The sequence below is a fragment of the Panthera pardus genome, unplaced genomic scaffold, assembly GCF_024362965.1.
Source record: "Panthera pardus isolate Hobbes unplaced genomic scaffold, ASM2436296v1 HiC_scaffold_21, whole genome shotgun sequence".
In the NCBI taxonomy this organism is placed as follows: domain Eukaryota; kingdom Metazoa; phylum Chordata; class Mammalia; order Carnivora; family Felidae; genus Panthera; species Panthera pardus.
In genome coordinates, this window is record NW_026526777.1 from 54227450 (window position 1) to 54243706 (window position 16257).

General features: G+C 42.0%; 2 protein-coding genes across 8 annotated transcripts in view; one reads left to right on the forward strand and one right to left on the reverse strand.

Annotated features, from left to right (window-relative positions):
* Positions 1-14312, forward strand: part of PIGC (phosphatidylinositol glycan anchor biosynthesis class C) — a 47577-nt gene extending 33265 nt beyond the window's left edge. Inside the window, exons 3-4 of the transcript XR_008424669.1 lie at positions 3724-3872; positions 13978-14312. The gene's annotated coding sequence lies outside the window, so the exon portion shown is untranslated. The remainder of the gene's footprint in view (positions 1-3723; positions 3873-13977) is intronic.
* Positions 1-16257, reverse strand: part of DNM3 (dynamin 3) — a 569424-nt gene that overhangs the window by 17347 nt on the left and 535820 nt on the right. For 3 of the 7 annotated variants that reach the window (XM_053909278.1, XM_019424838.2, XM_019424889.2), the window contains 2 exons: positions 14048-14274; positions 13132-13371 (listed from right to left, as the gene is read on the reverse strand). In XM_053909278.1, coding sequence (XP_053765253.1) covers positions 13132-13371; positions 14048-14274 — 467 coding nt within the window. Of the gene's footprint in view, positions 1-7563; positions 8232-10376; positions 10951-13131; positions 13372-14047; positions 14275-16257 lie in introns of those variants that run through there. The other 4 variants (XM_053909279.1, XM_019424902.2, XM_053909280.1 and 1 more) reach the window with 3 other exon arrangements.

A 16257-nucleotide genomic window follows, 5' to 3' on the forward strand; every position in this document is an offset into this window, starting at 1 on the left:
GTAGCTTAAAGGATGATTTGCCCACATTAACTCTGCTCACTTTGTGATTTGTACAAAATAATTTTAAAATAGCATTCAGGCAGGCAAGCGTTTGAATAGAACAGAACAAGAGAGAAAGTATTTGTGTTTCAATTCTTAAAAAAATTTTTTTAAAAATATTTATTTACTTTTGAGAGAGAGAGAGAGAGAGAGACAGACAGACAGACAGAATGCCAGCGAGGGAGGGGCAGACAGAGAAGGAGACACAGAATCTGAAGCAGGCTCCAGGTTCTGGGCTTTAGCACGGAGCCCGATGTGGGGCTCGAACCCACGAGATCATGACCTGAGACAAAGTCGGATGCTTAACCTACTGAGCCACCCAGGAGCCCCTAAATTGTTTCCTACAGTACACTAAATATTGGGTTAATTCCAAAATAAATTTCTATTAAGTGCTGCACATCAACTCATTTTGTATCCTTTCATTTCCCAGTAAGCCCTGTTTATGTGCTACGTGCTGTGTTAAGTCAGAGGTACGGAAACATAATCACTGCCTAGGAGTTTCTATTCGAGATGGGGCAACAGTGTAAGTGCTCTGACAGGGCTGTGCCTCAGGAGTTTCAGGGACACCTGGAGTCTTAGCCTGGGATTGGAAGGTTAGGGGGTTAGAAGGACTTCCAGAAAGCAAGGGAAGTTGAGGGGACTGGCAGCCCAAGAAATAGGAAATAGTATGTGTGAAGGAAAGAAAGCTAGAAAAAAAAAAAAGCACTGTCAGTTTGAGAAACAAAATGTTGTCTTGTTCTTTATCACAAGTGTCAAAATTCCTTGTTTTGCTCTGAGTCCTAATTCATAAAACGGAGAACTTAGAGGGTTTGGGGTTGTATTACAATATGATTCCTTAACAGCATTATTTTTGAGATTAAAAAAAACCCATGGTTTAGCCTCTGGACTGTTATCACTGACAACAGAAAAGCTGGGTGGAGGGAAAGACTCAAAGATCCGCAAAGAAGCAGAAGGTGAGAGGGATACAGTGGTAAAAGAAAGGATGTGGTTTGAAAAGAGTTTTACACGCACATGGCTATTGAATGAAGTTAGGCAGTGTCCCTTCCGATGATTTTCTTCCATTTCTCTCCCTTTCTCTCTCCTCTTTTCTCCCTCCCTCCCTCCATCCCTCCCTCCTCCTCTCTCTCTCTTTTGAGAAATCCCCAAAGAGATCTCCAAGAACTTACATGATGTAGAAACCTAGTCCCATTGATGTTGCTGGGGCACAACTATGTCTAACCCTCTTCATCTTCTTCTGTCCTCTTCTCCCTGCCCTCCCCCTCACTCCCACCCCAGGCACCAGGGGAAGGGGTTGGCCAACTCCGCCATTTGGGGGAAGGAGGAGAGGTTGGGAAGGAGGTGCTAAGAACCAGCTACTGGGAGAGGAGATGCACATTCCTTTGTCATCTCAAGTTAGTGAGAAGAGGAAAAAGAAGCAGGGATGGGGAGGAAAAAGGTGCCCCTTTGAATCTCTACATAGAACTGGAATATTCGTTCTTGGTTTGGAAAGACAGAAAAGGCTTTTTGTCCCTCTCTGATAGAGGGCAAGAGCCTTGCAGCCATGAGTATCTGACTTGGGGCCTTACCTCAGACAGGGCAAATATGTGACTAGAAATATTGATGGAAAAGTTAACTTTCTAATTCCTTTTATTTTAGTAACAAAAAAACAGAGATCAAGGAATTTGAAGACTTAGGGAAGATTTATGTTGCACCAGTGTTTCACTTCTGCCTGACCGTGATACCTGGTGAATTAAAAGGCCAGTTTTAAAAGCACCACGTGATATTTTTTCTGGCCACTTACACCTATAAGTCCAAGTGGCAGAAATGGAGACAAAGAGTTACCGGTTTACTAATTACAATCCCAGTGATGATTTAAAAAAAAAAAAAAAAAAAAAAAAAAAAATCCAGCAGGAGGAGCTCTAACATGCCTTAGAGCTCAAGTTTTAAAAACAAAAAAGTTTAAAGCAAACAGGAAAACAGAGAGGCAGTGTGCCTCACAAGCTGCCATGTGAGTGAACAAATATGTGACTAAGTCCAATTAAATGCTTAGTGCATAGCCAGGTGATGATCCTGGTGGAGACAGAGTGGCCAACATTCCCCCTTCCACGAGTCTCCTTGTTCTGATACAGCTAGACTGGGATTGAGCCATGGCGTTAGCTCTCACAAAAGAGGGAGCAAAAGGCCGATTTCTAGGCAAGTCTACAAGTAATTACTTTCCTCTTAAAGTGTCATACTGTTTCTAAACGAGTCTTTGATGCTGGCTCAAAAACTGCATTTAAAAACAGAATTTTTATCAGTGGCTGAAGGTACTACAAAAACTCCCAAATGTTCCATCTCCTTTACTCGACGGCTTGATGGGTGCTTTTATTTTTTTTTTTACTTTTATTTTTTTTAAATGAGGGAAATGCTGTGTTTGTAAAAATTGGTGCTAAAAGGGCAAGGAATCATATGTCCCCTGGGCCATGTAAAGAGTCTGCAGAAAGAATTATAGCTTTCTAACACACGCACACACATCAACTGGAACACAAAGAATTTACTCAAGAAAACTGAAAAGTATATGAATTTAACAGTTATAGGATTTGAGGGGTAAGCCTTTCCATTCTGGACAGTGTTGTGGGAGTGGAGTGGACGAGTGGGCATAGAGGATGGTCAGAATTACTTAACCTGAAGGAAACTTTCAACCAATCCCTTTTAATCTATTGCCAATAAGAAGTCAAACTTTTTGTTTTACACCTTAATGGTATGCCCACATTTAAAATTTTTATACAAGCTTCTACAGAAACTTTAACTAGACCAATTCAGACCAAAAGTCACTAAATAAAGCTAGTCTAGACGGAAAAATCTATGAAAACCATATGTCTTTTAGGCATCTGTCTTACGAAAACTGCCATCATCCTGGAGGAATAGTTCACAAAATATGCTTTTAGGAAAACACTGCTGTAATGACCACGGAGCTGTGCTTAAGAAGACAGCTTGACTTGGAGAAAGTGAAGCCAACATGTTTACAAGTGAAAGGCTCTCATTTCTACATACATCTGTCTGTAAACATCATGGAAAGGACAGGCAAAGGAAGATATAATTTATATTTCCATTATCTTAGAAGGGATCAAAAGAGTTAGTTTGTTCCTCCACACTCCTACAGAACGTTAGGCCAAGGGATCTCAAAGCCACTCTGTTCTCACTCACAGAAAACTGTTTTGGATAATGTTGTACGTGGATGAGGCCAAAGAACCAGAACATTTTCTTCTGATTATTACCTCATCCTGCTGGCCTGCCAAACACTAGAAGCTAGAAGGCAGGTGTCCGACATAAGTAACTAAAGGAAGACTGTCCTGTTGGCTGTAGGGCTCACCTGAGGGACAAGGGAACTCAGGATTGGGGTACAAAGCAAGAGTGCAATGAGAATGCAGCAAAGAGAAAGGTTCTAAGACCTCGCTTTTCTGATTTAATATTGCTTTCTCAACTGGAGACAGTGGTCAGTGCTACCTTCATTGTTCTGGCTTCGTATTTTTACCTCTCAAAATGCACACAAAATGCACTTAAGCAGCATGAACTCCGTAGGAAAAAGTATAGAAAAGCAAGCTTTACTCATAAAAAGAACAACACTTTAACTGAAAGCTGAACAGTCTATGGAGATTATGAAAGTATTTACAAGTTGCAAGGACTCCTTGTGACGCTCACAAATATTTTCTTCTTGCTCAACAGGGAAGGGGACTTTGGAACAGTACAGTAACAGTGGCTATTGGCACGAGTGCCCCATGTGTCGTTCAGTCATGTAGAGGACGGTGAATGAACAACATACATCAAATAGCTACATATGGAGAAAAGGTCCTGGGTTGGAGGAGGCAAGTATGGTAAAAAAAAAAAAAAAAAAAAAAAAAAGAAAAGAAGGAAATTTATAAGATGCAGTCAATTATACACCAAAGTTTTAAGCAAAAAGGAGAGGCACTATTTCAACATGTCTATTCAAAGATACTGTGCTTTAAAATGAGTTTTCAAGTATTAAGATGGTAATGGGATAATTTAGAGTGTCTGGAATATTAAAAAAAATCAAGTAATCATATCAACATGCCTTGTTACAGATTCCTACACTGAACAATAGGGCATTTAAGTAAGTTAATCAGTGTCTAATGATGAGTCACAGGGATTTTTGTGGTCCATTAGTTTCAATCCTGAGTACTCTGACACTGCTATTGTCGAGCTAAAACTAGACGTTTGCTTTCTTTCAAATAATATGTGTAGCATGGGTTTTATTTTGACCTTAGACTCAGATATGTGGAGGGAAATTACTGTGGTGGTTTCTCTAGTTAACACATTTACTAATGTTTCCTTAATTTTCCACCCCAAGAGGCAATAATTAAGGTAGAATTTGCCTCACATGAAGTTTTATTATTTTAGTTACTAAAATATTTTCCAACACTACCAAGAAGCAAAAAAGAAATTCTAGTTGTTTTAAAAATAAGTAGACATTTTCCTCAGGTTTTATAGCTTTTCCTCCGTGAATGGTGGTCTAAAGGTGGAGCAGTGTATAGACTTTCTGGCAAAGTCCCTTGAGCATGATGCTAAGGGTAGATTTATTTGAGGGAAAAATTTCATTCACTCTTAAAATTGGCTTTGAGAACAATCCTAATATAACCTTAAAAAAATACACATGGTACAGAATATATCTTATATAAGCATCCATGCCCAAGTGAAATAATTTCATTTTAGACTTTCTGGGCTGCAAAATACCTTTGAAAGTCTTTCTCATCTACTCTCACAAGAGGTCTCATTCTAGATCAATGTCATATATACTGACCAAAATAAATTTAGATAATGCTGCCTCATGGAAATCTGAAACCAAATATAGGTAATATTTACATGGTGGAGACAACTGCTATATTTGACCATAAAGTAAAATCACTTCCCAGATCATATTCAAAACCACCTGAAGCCTTCTTCTCACACAGTCTCACTTCCTCTTGGTTCTCAGACCTGCCACAGAAGCCTGGGGACTCTTGTGTGGCAGAGCGGCTACTTTGTCCCAGGTCTCGTTAGTCTCCCTCTCCGCTGGGTTGTCAGCCCTTCCGCAAAGGAAGCAGGGGAGGAATGGAGCTTATTTCTGTTTATTTTTATTTAAAGTTTATTTGTTTACTTTGAGAGAGAGAGAGTGCACGCGGGGGGGAGGGGAGGGGGAAGGAGAGAGAGAGAAAGAGAGAGAGAGGGAGGGAATCCCAAGCAGGCTCCGCACTGTTAGTGCAGAGCTCAGTGAGGGGCTCCAACTCACGAACTGTGAGATCACGACCTCAGCTGAAATCAAGAGTCGGATGCTTAGCCAAACGAGCCACCCAGGCGCCCCGGGAATGGAGCTTATTTCTAAATTTTATATTAACTTGCACATTTACTGGGTTCCCAGTATTTACACTGTTTCCTAATTTTTGATGTGAAACTAATTCCAATGGGGGAAAACATTGACTTGATGAAGGTTTGGAACTCTCCTTATGTCTGAGCAATTGAAGTAAGTCAAGAAGGCCCAGCCTTGACATTGACCATGAGTGATTGAGAATTTTGACATTTGCCATTTTGATTAACCATTTTTTTTTTTCTGATCCTTGGATGGAATGTGTTCTCTCTACAGTTCATGTGAGCTGATCATTTTGGCTGGAACACTAGGAACACATTTCCTAGTGTTTATGGGAATCATTAAAAAAATAATTCCAGAAATTAGGGTACCCGCTATTTGTGGGTTTGCTTATCACGTGGCTCTGATGCCTAAAAAGCAGCCAGAAGGAAAAGAAAGTACCATGCCATGATGAGGCTGCCTAAATACCTTGTGGCTTTAGACTTTGCCCTAGGTAGGAATTCTTCTATTTTTGATCAGAGTTGCCAAGTGATCTCAGCTTCATCCACGTACAGGTAATAGGGCATCAATACACATACAGATTCTCTCAAGCCAATGCCCTCCCAACACTGTCCCCCTCCCCCCACACTTAAAAATACCGGCCAGACCAAAAGTGTAATATTCTTTTGGCAACAGCATTTAGTAAGCCAGATGGATTTCATTTGGCAACTAAAGGGTGGAAATACGTGTTTAGCTTCAGAGGTTCCCCCAGACAATGGTTACAGTATGTTGGCTCTAGTGAGCTAAAGGATTTCAGTGTTGGGCATTTAAAAATTCTGTGTTTAAGCAGCAATAAAGTTATGTCAGGCAGACAAAAGCCATCAAACCCTCAGCTAAGTCCTCAACTCCCTTTCTCATACTGCTGGAGGTAAGCATTTAAGGCACATTCTGAGTGAAAGATGCAGTGTTTACAATTTCATGTTTAATTTCCTGGCTGTTTATCAGCTAAAGCAACTCTTGTAAGCTAAATTTCGCTTCTAGTCTTTCACAGTAGCTGATAAGTCAGAGGGGAGGAAGAAGCACCCGGCAGCTCAGGGCCATGAATTGTGGCTCTCTCACCTCTAAATTTTATCCGAGCAGCACACTCCGAGAATGAGCTGTTCGTGCTATGGATCTCTGAAGTCACTGAAAAACATGCCATCTAACCAGAACTGTCTGCATGTGAAGGATTTCCCTGGAAAATCACTCTTCTCTCACAGCGAAGGAGACAAAAGAGGGCACGATGAAAGAGCAGTACTAGCTTGTGTGCGCCTGTCTGCTTACACCGGGTGCAGTTCGCTTTTCTTTTCCTTTTCTCTTCTGCTCTGTTCTTTTCTTTTTTGAGCTGACATCAACTTGTATAGAGGAACATTCAGCAGATTCCAACCGGTGACAGTTTGCTGCCGACTGGCCACAGGAAGAATAATCATCATTTACTGTGCAGTTTTCACTGGTCAGTGGCTCTTGTGCCAGACTCCTGTCTTGGCTGTCTTCCTCTATCAATCAGGTGAAGCCCAGGGCAGGGCTGGGTATCTTGAAACTCAGAAGGGCTTTCCCTGCAATGGCTGAAGCTTAGCAACTTAGAACCCCAGAGAGAACAATGACAGAGCTATTTGCTATTATTTGTCATGGGATGTGGAAACAGTTGTATTCCATTAACTTAATGCCAGTTACCACTGGGCTAACAGCGGCATATTGTTATATTTACCACTGCCTGCAGCCTGTCTGCATTTATGTTGCTTGTACTTAGTTTGATGTAGATCGTTCCTTCTTTTCTTTTTTCTTCTATCCTCCTGCCACATTGGATGTTTGGAAAAGTAAGATAGGGGACACATCGAAAACAGAAAGGCAATCTGAAGTCCGCCTCGACACCTCTGCAAAACTCCCAGATTCTGACCTTCAGAACCCTTGCAGTTCTGTTCCCGGGCCTCACCTACACACGCTGCCCGTCATTCGCACTGTGGCAGGATGGAGATGTTTGTGTAAAGGAGACTCAAGTTTGCTAGACCCAAGAAGGAAACCACCAGACTAATTTTACCTTCACTTAAACCAGATTGAAACCGAGACTGAAGAATGAAAAACTTTGCCATTAACCATCGATTCACCTCAGTGCAATATTATGTTACGACCAGAATCGTTGTGGAATTTGAATGATTTTGATGGGATAGTTAATTGAGGGGCTTAAATTAAATTGAATATTTTATTTAGTGAACAGTTTATGGCCGCATTTCTGTTTTCATTAAAATATATGAAGCATCATGACAACTCATGTTAAACCTGCAACAAATTATTAATTACATTTGGGATTTCAGTAACAAATTTTGTGACACAGCAGCCTCATGAAATGCATTAAGTATTAAGAATCAGAAAGAATACCTCAAAGTTGTTTCTATTCTTGGCATTTATACTTAAAAATTTTTTTTTGCTTAACTTTTAAATCCAGTCGCTAAAAATAAAAACTGTTCCCTGAAAAATCAGACTACCTAATCATAAATTTATTTATTTGTTCTTTAAAGGGGAAGGACAGTAAGGAAAAAAAAGAAACCTCATGGCTGAAATCAGAAATCACAAGGCGAATTCATCATTTGTCCAAATGACACTCAGCTGCTAAGAGAAGTCATACTTTTAGAGGGCTCTTGAAGAGGGAGCAAATCAGGATGTTTCCAGGACATGATTGCGGGAGAGTCGGACACAGGCTAGTCCCCAAAGTCGCTTAATTGTCCATGTACCCTGAGCCCATGACTTCAATTCTCAGCAGCTTCATCCTTCATGGCACCAAACCTTCATGTTAGGGATGCAAAGACACACTTATAAGAATCGTGGGTTTGTCCTTACTCAAAATTTGGGGGACTGGCTGAAAAACAAAACAAAACAAAACAAGGAGACCTTCTCCCTAAGTGAAAGGGGTTCCGTGTCAACTGTCAATTAAATCAACATATAAAATATGTAAAAGAGATATAGCACAGCAGGGTATCAACGTCAAATGTCTGAAACAAGATTAAATTGTAAAGAGAACCAAATGGCTTTTACTTCCTTAAAGAAAAGACCACGAGTGCAACAATTATCTCCTTGTGTAGAGGGATTTATGTATCTTTTGCCATGGTTGGTTTAGCAGTAAATTATGGAGAATGGGGGACCAGAAGGTGCCATGGCACAAGGGTGCCATGTCAAGTCGGGGGAAATGAATAAGTCACGGAATGGGTCCGAGTGGGAAACCCTGTGGCAGTGCTGATGCCCCTCCGGGGCTGCGCACGCAGAGCAGGGTGCCAGCTTTGCGATGGCACTCATCAGAAAGTCCTCCGATGGAGCGTTTCTTGGTTTCCATCTTGCGTTTCTGTCATGTGGAGGAGTTGGGGTAAAAGCCAAATCCTTTCCTATGATTCAGTTTTGCCATTTTTAAAAGACACCATCAGACTTGGTGACAAGGGTAGTTAAAAGAACATACTTCAGTTTTTCAATATATATTTTTTTAAAGAGAGGATTGAGTGACGAGGCAAATGAAGTTTGCTTTTCCTTGGATAGAGACCCTTCCTCCCACCCTTATCCCCTTTTGACTGTTGCAAAATAGCTTAGTCCAAGGAGAGGGGAGAAGACAAATGAGTAAAATAATGCCAGAATCAGCTGTTGCCAGGAAAAACACGCTCTGCTTCAGTTAATTTGTTCTGTTAATGTCAAAGGCTGTGATTCCCAATTAACTAATTTTAAGAAGCTGTGACTGAAAATAGCTACATCAGCCCCCACGTTAGTATTTGATGAAGATTGGGATCTTCAAGTAAGAGAATAGGGCCCCTAAAGAGGTGGTGATGTCTGCTTAAGATCATCTTCCTAAACAAGAACAAAACTGGCTGGGATTTTCAAACTGGGCTTTAGCCCCTTCAGAGGAGTTGAGTGGGGCGAGAGGGGAGGGGCACGTCAGATATTCTGGCGGTAGAAAATGTTCCACAAATCAGATTTGTGTACACTGAACTTACTAATGACAGAAGCATCCCTACTGGTGAGTCTCTTTGGGACAGAGATGCCCCCCCAGCTCAGGTGGAAGTAATTAAAACAGGCATGTAGCTCGCAGTATTTCCAGCTTCTTCACCGAAAGCCTCCACGCACATAAACCAGAACAGCTTGAGCAGCTGAGAAAAGTGGGGCCAAAAATGACTCCACCCGCCTCTCTCCTTCCTCTTCCTTTACATTGGAATGGAAATATATAATAATTAAAAAAAAAAAAAAAGCAGAACGCTCATGGTTTCTGTCCAACTGCAAGTGCTTTCATTACCTTTGAATAGGGTTAAAAGTATATATGCTCTTAAAAGTCAAAATCATAACTTGCTAATGAAGTTGCAAATTATCCAGAAGAAAGCTACGTGCAGGCACATGCCGAATGGAGGAATATTTTGCCTCTAAAAGTTCAGTTACTGCCTCTGTAATATTAATGCCCAACAGGGAGCCGGCGGGACATGGTTTGTACTGTCTTGTCACGTTATGAGTTTCTGGTTTCAGATAAAGGACGAGAAAGGGCCCTTAAGAAAGTAAAGAGCTAGGGAAAAAAAAAAAAAAATCAAACTTCCTTCTCGGAAAGCTAAGGGTTGTTTTCCTGGAGATGATGGATAATGGCATTTCATTTTTTTTTTTTTTAAGTTTTTAATAGAGAAAATGGAGGCAACTCATAGAGGGAAATCAGAATATATAAATAAACAGAACAAGGTGAAGTTTCAACAAAAGCTTCCTCAACTTTTTTCTTTCTTTTTCCATCTTTGTCGTCTCTTTTTCTCTTTCTTTCCTTTTTTTTTTTTTTTTTTTTTTTTTTGAAATCTTAAACCCCATTTCTGGCTTGCATTTGGTAGGATTCCTGCTCTGGCTTTTATTAAAAACAGACTTTATGTGGTCAGAATTCTTCATCTAAAGCTAAACTTTAATAGGCATAAGGATCCTGACAGAGTCTTTCTTGCTCCCTCTCAGGTGACCCCCCCCACCCCCCCAGAGGGGTTTCCCTCCCGTTGTGCTGAACTGGCGCTGAAACTTGAAGGCTCAGCACAAAAACCAACTTTCCTCTTTTACTCTGAACTCTCATTTCTGTTTTACATTTGAGACTCTTTTCAAGGCCAGGGCAAGTTAGATCTGGCTCCAAGCTGAGAATATTCTAGAAATTTTGAATAACATAACTTAACTGCTGTCCTATAAATTCCCCAACACAGATGCATTAAAGCTGGTGATTCCCCTTCTCTAGCGCAAGCTACCAATTCCTGCCTGCTACCTTGTGCGCAGGAGCTTGGGAATACCAAGGGCGACTCCATCCCACTTAACAAACCGATTCAGCATTCAACAGAATCTCTGAAGGGTATTGGCAAGCCAGCTTATCTGAAACAAAGAGGTAAAAAAGCCAAGCAAGCAAACAAAGACATGCATGTTCATTCCTGAGGAAAGGCACCGCCAGGTTGCTCTGGTTCCTTCTTATAGCAAAACAGACAAAACAGCCGACTCTTTATGGGACTCCTGTCTTCCCACTCTCAACGCCCTTGCCCAGTGGCCTCCATACCTTCCTGGCACAATGGCAGACACTTTCCCAGTCAATCTGAAGTTTCCTAAAACAGTAATTTAATCTGACTTGCAGTGAGACTCAACAATGATCTTTTTAATTTATTTTTTACACGGAAGGGAAAAATCTCTGAAATACCGTAGTGCAGTGGTTCTCAAGGAGAGGGGGATTTTACACCCCACTCCCCACCTCCCCAAACACGCTGGCAATGTTGCCATTTTTATAGTTGCAACTGTGGGGGGAGGGGAGGAGTACGACTTGGCATCCACTGGGTAAAGGCTCCGATACTGCAAAACATACTGAAGTGCGTGGGACAGCCCCCCACAAGGAAAATGCCAGCAGTGCCGAGGTTGAGAAACCCTGGTATTGTGGTCAGGAGACTGGGCTCTGGAGTCAGACTGCTTGGGATTAAAGCCCAGCTCCATTCGGGTCTGGTCGAGCAGCCTTGGGCAAGTTGTTTAGAACTCTGTGCCTCATCTGTAAAGTGGATAATAACCTATCCTTTTGGGTTGCTGTGCGCAGTAAACAAAAATGTACCTGCAAAGCACTTAGGACAGTGCCTAGCATACAGTGAGAGCACAATAAATATTAGCTATCACTTTTACTAGTATTACTAGAAATTTAGCTGTGTTCCAAATGAGTTATAAACTGAACCTATTTTTAAGAAAAAAAAAATAGGTTTGAGAGTACATATATCCTTTCTGATTGGGACCAAAGTGATGATAACCCTAACAACCACAGTGCCTTGCAGTTTATCAGGCTCTTTCAAACACCTCATTTCATATGACGTGGGCAACGACCTTGGTGAAATCGTTCCTCTTTCATTGATGGGGAACCCCTAGCTCAGAGTTTAATGAGTTGTGCGAGGTCTGTGACAAACAAGGTTTTCTGATTTCACATCCTCTGCCATTCCTGCTACACCACCCTTTGTTTACATGTTTAAGTTGCCCCTTCTCTTCATTTCACCCAAAAGTATGAAGATCAGAATAAATGTAAGGCCCGCAATCAGAGGGTGAGGTGACTCAGGGTTCGTGGGCCGGAGGAAGTCACTTCTGTTTTATGGTACGTGCATAGTAAGGTTTTCCTTCATTAAGCATACAAATATTTTAATCCTCTGAATTGAATTAAAAAAAAATTAAATTTCTGTATGGGCTAATGTTCTTTCCTTTGAAAATTTCTGATGTTGAGGACAAAACCTCCTAATTCCTTCTATTTTTAAAATCTCTATGGGGCGCCTGGGTGGCTCAGTCGGTTGAGCGGCCGACTTCGGCTCAGGTCATGATCTTGCGGTCTGTGAGTTCAAGCCCCGCGTCGGGCTCTGTGCTGACAGCTCAGAGCCTGGAGCCTGTTTCAGATTCTGTGTCTCCCTCTCTCTGACCCTCCCCCATTCATGCTCTGTCTCTCTCTGTCTCAAAAAAAAAAAATAAACATTAAAAAAAATTAAAAAAAAATAAAATCTCTAATTATACATATTGTACATATTTGACTGTAAATGCACAAAAGTGAGAATATAGCTTCAACTGTATACGTTTCAAGTTTCGTTTACTTATTCAGTATTTTGTTTCACAAGCCTGAAAAATCTGCTTACACATGCCAAGGTGTATTATTCAAATGTACAAAGTTCCATCTCATGTATGGTTAGCGACTGCACACAGCAATCATCATGTGCGTGTTAAAATTTCTATGCGTAGTTAAAAAAAAAAAAAGGTTGCAAACTAATCAGTCCGGTTTTTACTCAGGCTACATTAAAGTTAATAATATTGGGCTTAAGGGTTATAGTTCAGAGGGCAGATGGATAATATTCCTTGAAGTTAGTGGTTTTCTAGAACTCCTTTGGTAATAGAGAAGGCAAGGCCTTAGCTCCTGATACTCTCGGGACCTATGGCGCACACAGCTTGCAATAACCCCGCCACAGCTCTTTCTTGCCTTTCAAAGTGCTCTCTCAGATTCTACGAACAGCTGCCCAAATGTCATTCATTTGGACCCAGTTTTCTGTGGTCTCATTAAGTGTGTGCCAGTTGGTAAAGGAGAGGTTTGGACCACATATTGGTTTTTAAATGGTGTCACAGGCTCCACCATTTGCCCACAATACCCTTCCCGGGTGAAAATCGCAAATGTGTAGGATAATATCTTTGCGATTTTCTTTTCCAAATAAACTCTGTCTGTCATGCTATGAGAAGAGAACCGAAGAGCACACACCGGCTTGTGCTGCTCGCAGAGCACTCACCTGGGGACACTGGGCGGGGCCCTGGTAGGCCGGGAGGGCACTTGCGGGGGCGCTCCGGACCAGTCGCTGCTGCTGCTGGGGAAGGGGGGCAGCGGGCCGGGCCGGAAGGGCACGGGGGGCGCCCCCGAGTGGGGTCCGGGAGAGGGAATGGCCGGTGCGGGCCCTCTGCCGGAAGCGGGCCGCGTGAGGGGACCGCTCAGGGTCAGCCGCCTCTGGGTGGTGGGGCTCGGAGGGGGTGACCTGGGGAGAGACAGAGCAGTTTCTGTCTGAATTCATCTTTAAGAGAGTATTTTATAGCTTCCTGGTTGCTTTGTAAAAATTACACTTTGACTGCTTGCTGGCTTGGTGGGAAGACTATGCCGCTCTTGAGCTTAGGGTCCTGGGTCGGATCCCCATGCTGGGTGTCGAGATTACTTTAAAAAAAACTTAAAAAAAGAAAAGGTATACAAGGAGTCAATGGTGGAGAGGAGGTTCCCTCCTTCTAACCGTGCACTCTGTGGAGACAACCAGTAGCTGTTTCTTGTGTATCCTTTTCAAATACCTTCTATAATACAACACAATAAAATACAGTGCCATATAATGCAATGTTCTCTCTCTCTCTCTCTAAATTCCTTTTTTGTACATATTAGAACACAACATTCTACAACTTACTTTTTTTTTTTAAAGCTTCACATTAATTTGACTATCTTTTCATTTCAGTATAGAACTTACTCTTTTTAATGACCACATAACATTCCACTGTAGGGATGTTTTGTGCTTGTTTTTGAAGGGGGTTGGGAAAATCTGACCTCCTCTTTCACTCCTGGACTTACATTATCCTTTTTCTTCAGGTTCATATTGGTTTAGGGAAGCAAACTCAGAAAATGATACCGGGTGAGCTTGGCAGGCCTCCGGTGACATGGGGCCATTTTCCTACCTGCGGGAGTGCTGTATCCAGGAGTCATCCACAGGAGGCGGTGCAGGGGTGAAAGTGGTGGCGGTGTTGATGTCACCAATGATCACGAGGGCCTCTTTAAGGGCTTGGTACATTCGGAGCATCTCATCCCGGCGCTGCGCCTGTTCAGCAGATTCCTCCATCAGAGTGTTCTGGTCCTCCGAAGAATATAACTGTGCTAGGAGCTCCGAATTGATGAAATCTTTAACCTGTCAGGTCACCACAGAAAAATAAAAATGGGAACACACGTGCGGTCAGATGGCATAAACTGGCTCAGAGGCTGTGGACAAAGTCTACAACAGCCCACTCTGGGAAAAGGTGCATGATGCGTGAGGTATGCAAGATGTACAGTGTGTATGCATCTATTTACTCCTAGTTTCCTCCTGCCCTCCCAGTTCTCAGCACCAGTGCAGGAACAGTTTTTCCCTCTGTCTCATGGCTGTGGACTAAAGGAAAACCTACATTAGTTGAAAAGAGGGCTAAACCCTGCCATCGCCAGAGCAGGGCCTGTTGGCTACGTAAGCATTTCCACTACATTGTCTGAGGCTGCTTGGCTTAGAGACGAGGCAGGTACCAGGAGGGAAGAAGCAGTGTTTTCAACAGAAAACACTGATGTAAGAAACCTATATAATACCACAAGCCATCCACTCCTTGGTATTCCTAGCTCTTACCAAAATCACTGAAACACTAGCAAGATCCCAGGATGCAGTGTCATCTCAAAAGTGGAATTAGTACCAATAAGTGAATTTTTATTAAACACAGAACCTTCTATAATTATGCAAGTTGATTTACCAAAAAAAAGTGAGAGTCTCCGCTTTCTAGAAGTTTCCAATAGAAGCTACTTAACAGTAATGAGAACTGGCATGAGTCTCCATGGTTAGCAGATACATGAAAAAAGACTTAAGTCCCAACAATACGTATGAGTCTTAGGGGAGTGGCATTTTGTAGCAGAACGAGAATGGAGAGGATGCATATACTGCACCACCCTGCGGGAGAGAGCACTGGCCACCATATTTCTCCAAGTCTAAGATACCAGTAATTTGAAGACACCATGATTTTCTGGGCCACAAAGAGAACACACCATCAAGTAAACTATGACAGAATGCCAAGATGCCATTGAATGTGACATGCATCTTCGGCGTCAGAAATATTAAATGTGAAGTGAATGAGGATCGGTGGAATATGGTGTGTCCCAAGTGCCTTCAGCAGTCTTCTGATTTAATTCTCACCACACACTTAGGAAATGTATTATGATCCCAATTTTTTTAATGTTTATTTATTTTTGAGACAGAGAGAGACAGAGAGAGAGAGCGAGCGCACGAGCAGGGAGGGCAGAGAGAGGGAGAGAGAGAATCCCAAGCAGGCTCACGCCTGTCAGCACAGTGCCCGATATGGGGCTCGAACTCACCAACTGTGAGATCATGACCTGAGCTGAAATCAAGAGCTGGATGCTCAACTGACCGAGCCACCCAGGGGCCCCTATGATCCCAATTTTACAGATAAAGCAATTGAAATTCAGAGTTTAAGTACGTTGCTCCAAATCACATAACATTAGGTTGAATCCCAAATCTTTTGACTAAAGGTCTGGTGCTCTTTCCATTACCGTCTTCCCCACTTTGAGTGCTTAGAAAAGACAATTTGGGGGGTGCCTGGGTGGCACAGTCGGTTGGGCGTCTGACTTCAGCTCAGGTTGTGATTTCACGGTTCATGAGTTTGGGCCCCGAGTCGGGCTCTGTGCTGACAGCTCAGAGCCTGGAGCCTGCTTCGGATTCTGTGTCCCCCTCTCTCTGTGTCCCGCCCCCACTCACACTCTGTCTCTCTCTCTCAAAAATAAAGATTAAAAAAAATTAAAAAAAAAAAGACAATTTATGTTTAAGCATCATTATTTTACAGTGGCAAGGAAGTATGCTAATTGACTTAAGCCTAGAAAAATAAACCAACCTGGATTTTTCAGTTTCTCTGTTAAATGAAACTAACCCTTATCTAGAGTCACTGGGTCTTTCTAAGAAAGAGCAAAGGCCAGTATATTTAATTGTTACAAATTCAGGCAGACAACGGAATAGCTGTCAGATGCTCAAAATTCCTGGGTTGTGGTTAAATACATAACCAAGAGATAAGAGTCTAAAACACATAGCTTTATTATTTTTTAAAGGTATCAAACTATGTAAATAGTTTAGAAAATTCAGGTAAAT